The sequence below is a fragment of the Fopius arisanus genome, unplaced genomic scaffold (genome assembly GCF_000806365.1).
Source record: "Fopius arisanus strain USDA-PBARC FA_bdor unplaced genomic scaffold, ASM80636v1 scaffold00023, whole genome shotgun sequence".
In the NCBI taxonomy this organism is placed as follows: domain Eukaryota; kingdom Metazoa; phylum Arthropoda; class Insecta; order Hymenoptera; family Braconidae; genus Fopius; species Fopius arisanus.
In genome coordinates, this window is record NW_011887762.1 from 404666 (window position 1) to 406164 (window position 1499).

Genomic DNA, 1499 nt, shown 5'->3' on the forward strand with positions numbered 1-1499 from the left:
CACGCTTAACATAATCGATTATCTCGAAAATCTCGATCCTATTCTCAAAGGGACACGCTTAACACAATCGATTATCTCGAAAATCTCGAAATCATGAAGCCACAATTCCTTATTGGTCCACCTAAAGTGGCGCGAGATTACAAAGTCATAACTCTCTTACAGAAATCGGTTCGTACCCGCGCGTTTGCGGGCGGTACGATCACTCATTTGTATAAATTTTTCAACCGCATTCATGGAGAATTTTCCGTTTAGAGGAATTACGTGATTAATTCAATTAATATGTTTACTTACGGTAATTCGGCAAGTGATTCAAAACCACCTAGAGACTCCGCCAGGGTGAATATCTTAAGGGCTTTCAAAAATTTGTGCGAATCACCTTTCAGGTAAAACGTTACCATTCCACTATGTCCAGTTTGTTGTTTTTTGGCTATCTCATGTTGAGGATGTGACGGAAGCACTGCCAAAAAAGAAGTCTGTTATTTATAAGAAAATTGTGCCGGCGACAGTGACCGAACATCTTGGGTTCGAGTCCAACTCGGGGTATTGGCCATTTTAACCTTCCGAACACTGCCAAACACGAATATATATAGATACCAAAAATCAGGGGAAAGCGTTGGACAAAACATTCTCCCGTGAACCTTAGCCCCCGGTCAGATTCTCCTCTTTTCTCGATCAATCTTACTTATGTTCCCGTTGTCTGACGATTTATATCTATCTATTATGACTCAGATTCGAGAAAGGAACTCACATGGATGAAACACTTGCTTCACATGCGAGTGCGATTCCAGGAATTTAGCAACTGCCAAACCATTCGTCATGTGCTTCTCCATCCTGATTTCTAAGGTTTTTAGGCTCCTGTTAACTTGGTAGCAGTCGAAAGGTGAAGGAACGATTCCCAACGCTGTAATATAAAAAGAAATTTGTTAATTTTTGAACAACATTGGTAATAATTCGTAAAATCATTTCTTATTTACAAAGTGGTTGTCACTCTGAGTTTCCTGACACTTTTATTTCTTCTCGATCCTTTCGATTAAGGAATGCATAGGCTGTAGGATTTTGAAGCTTCTGAAAATAGCCTCCAAATGGTTGTTGTTTCTTTCGCGTATATTCATTCCCACGGGAGTTATGGCGTTTTATTCATCGAGAGAACTAGTTTCTGTGATATTTCCCAAATTTTTAATATTTTCCAAGTTTTGAAAATACCTACACTAGACCTTTACCAAAACAAGCGTTACACCGCTCTATTCGACAATACTTCAGTTAAACTTTTAATTGTTAATTTTTATTTGTTATGAATGGCGCTATTTGCCTATTCCGCCATTAGATGACCGCAATGCATTCTAGAGGTCTTCCCACGGCTTTACCCGAGAATTTTTATCGAAAATTATCCGGAATTTCCTCTAGTCAATCGACTCTGGAGAGACATGCATCGTAAACACCCGGGTGGACATGCAAAATCTACATCAAATAGGAGTCAAAAGTAAAGATGCAGCAAAATA

At 39.1% G+C, this 1499-nt stretch overlaps 1 protein-coding gene across 1 annotated transcript in view; it reads right to left on the bottom strand.

Annotated features, from left to right (window-relative positions):
- Positions 1 to 1499, bottom strand: part of Cth (Cystathionine gamma-lyase) — a gene marked incomplete in the record, with an annotated part of 8894 nt that overhangs the window by 2299 nt on the left and 5096 nt on the right. The window contains 1 exon segment of the mRNA XM_011301474.1: positions 749 to 901. Within this exon segment, the coding sequence (XP_011299776.1) occupies positions 749 to 901 (153 nt within the window).